The sequence below is a fragment of the Grampus griseus genome, assembly GCF_964374135.1.
Source record: "Grampus griseus genome assembly, chromosome: 6".
NCBI lineage: Eukaryota > Metazoa > Chordata > Mammalia > Artiodactyla > Delphinidae > Grampus > Grampus griseus.
Genome location: NC_139000.1, coordinates 102,301,056 through 102,302,902, shown reverse-complemented (window position 1 = coordinate 102,302,902; position 1,847 = coordinate 102,301,056). Strand labels below are relative to the sequence as shown.

At 39.5% G+C, this 1,847-nt stretch overlaps 1 protein-coding gene across 1 annotated transcript; it reads right to left on the bottom strand.

Moving 5' to 3' along the window:
- Positions 1-241: 241 nt before the first annotated feature.
- Positions 242-628, bottom strand: LOC309823805 (cytochrome c oxidase subunit 7C, mitochondrial-like). Its single transcript, XM_082656384.1, has one exon. The coding sequence runs from the start codon at positions 550-552 to the stop codon at positions 361-363; it is 192 nt and encodes a 63-aa protein (XP_082512510.1). The 5' UTR covers positions 553-628; the 3' UTR covers positions 242-360.
- Positions 629-1,847: the final 1,219 nt, after the last annotated feature.

The window sequence follows — 1,847 nt, the reverse complement described above, 5'->3', positions numbered from 1 at the left end:
TGTCCCTTCTGTTCTTTGTTTCTTTTCTCCTCCTTTCATGTCTTCTTTTGGGCTAACGAGTGTTAGCCCAATCAGTTAGTATTTCATTCTATCACTTCTACTGGCTTTTCAGCTATACTCCTTTGTATTTTTTTTAGAGTTGTTGTTTTAAAGATTATACTATGCATCCTTAACTTGTCACAATCTATTTTGAATTAATGACATTCTACTTCCCTTGTAATACAAGAATTTTACAATATAATTTTTTTATGCTATAAGTTTATTTACAAACATATCTAGGATGCTGAGTTCAAGAGTTTGATCCTTTTTTCAAAGAGACTGCACATCTTAAAATGCTCCTCTTCGTATCTGTCTCATGGATTATTTTTTAAGCAGTTGGTGTCTTACTACATAGAAAGATGCAGCAAATCCAGACTCAAAGTACAAAGCCATCATAGCTAGTAACCGCCACTTGTTTTCCAATGAAAATGGTAAATTCTTCCCCGGACCCTCCTCATAGCGGCTCCTACGGACCACAGAGGTTGTGAACCTCCGGATGCTTTGTCCCAACATAACGCTGTTGGAAGCCCTGCGAAAGGCGCAGAAACTGAAGGCGGAAGAAATGGCGGCAGCACACCCAGCACTCCTTTCCTCATGACCTTTACAATATTATTTTAAATGTATATCCTCCTCCTCTTTAATAGTGTTGTAATATATTTTTCTCTTTTGATACTTTATAAATCCATAATGTTGTTATTATATTTCCTTTAAAAATATATATTTCCTTCCTAAATTTTAAAGAATTTAAAATTTTAATTCCTGTTTGAAAATTACCCCATGGCTTAGCTATTTTGGTTTATCTTTCCTTTGTATTCCTGTAGCCTGTCAAAAAGAGTAGAAGAAATGAAAGCGATTACAGGTGCTTTATAAATACTGGAGCATAACAAAGGCAGCTGGTGGGAGGTGGGGATGGGGTGAGGTGGAAAAGACTTGTTTTGAAGACATCAGTTATTTATAAAGGTTTTCAAATTCAAGATGTAGCTTCTTCCAGGTTCCTTAGTCAGTCTAATTAGGAACAAAGATATTTTGAGTTTCCAAATTCTCATTGAGGGTCCTTCCCCGAGCCCTGGTGGGCATTCTTTGTCCTCTGAGCTTTCCTACTGTATCCCTTATTCCTTGTCTAGTGGAATGTGAATTAGTAACATAAAACCCAGGGAAAGGAACCAGTTTTTAATACCCAAACCACCAAGTCTGAATCTGGGTTTGTAAGCCTCCAAGGCTTCATAAAATTGGAGGATAACGTCAGCTTAGGACTTACCACAAACCACGAGACATTTAAATTCTGATTTATGATTTAGGCTGGACCAGCACAAGCTATCAAGAAATCTCATGTTCCACCGTTATTTTTTTTTTTAATGTAAAGTAGAAGTAAAAGGACTGAACTTGCTCAGTTCCTTCCTGCTTGGTTAATGGAATTGATTGTGGAGTTGGCAGAGATAGTTACAGGTCAAAGGAATAGAACGGACCAACTTGTGTTCCTTCTCAACATCAATTGATGTTCCTTCTCATCAATTGACCAAATGATCACAGTCAGATTCCTCTTACTCTCTGGGAGTCCAACCTTCGGCCCCAGTCAGGAGGAGACTCTGCCCTGGACTCTGCACTTAGAGGGACATGTTCTTGCTTTCCTCCTGTGGAGGAGGACACAGGGTCAAGGGGATATGCCCACCTGGAACCCATGCCTGCCCTCTAGACACTTCTCCATGGAACCCTGCAATTCCTTGCACAAATGCCCCCTAGACCACTTTCAAGTCTTGCACAGAGTTCTGTTCCAAGACTGTCCTCCCAAATTTTGACTGGGCCACAAA

Excerpts from the sequence above, each read along its gene's own strand:
- LOC309823805 (XM_082656384.1), bottom strand. The coding sequence starts at position 552 with ATGTTGGGACAAAGCATCCGGAGGTTCACAACCTCTGTGGTCCGTAGG.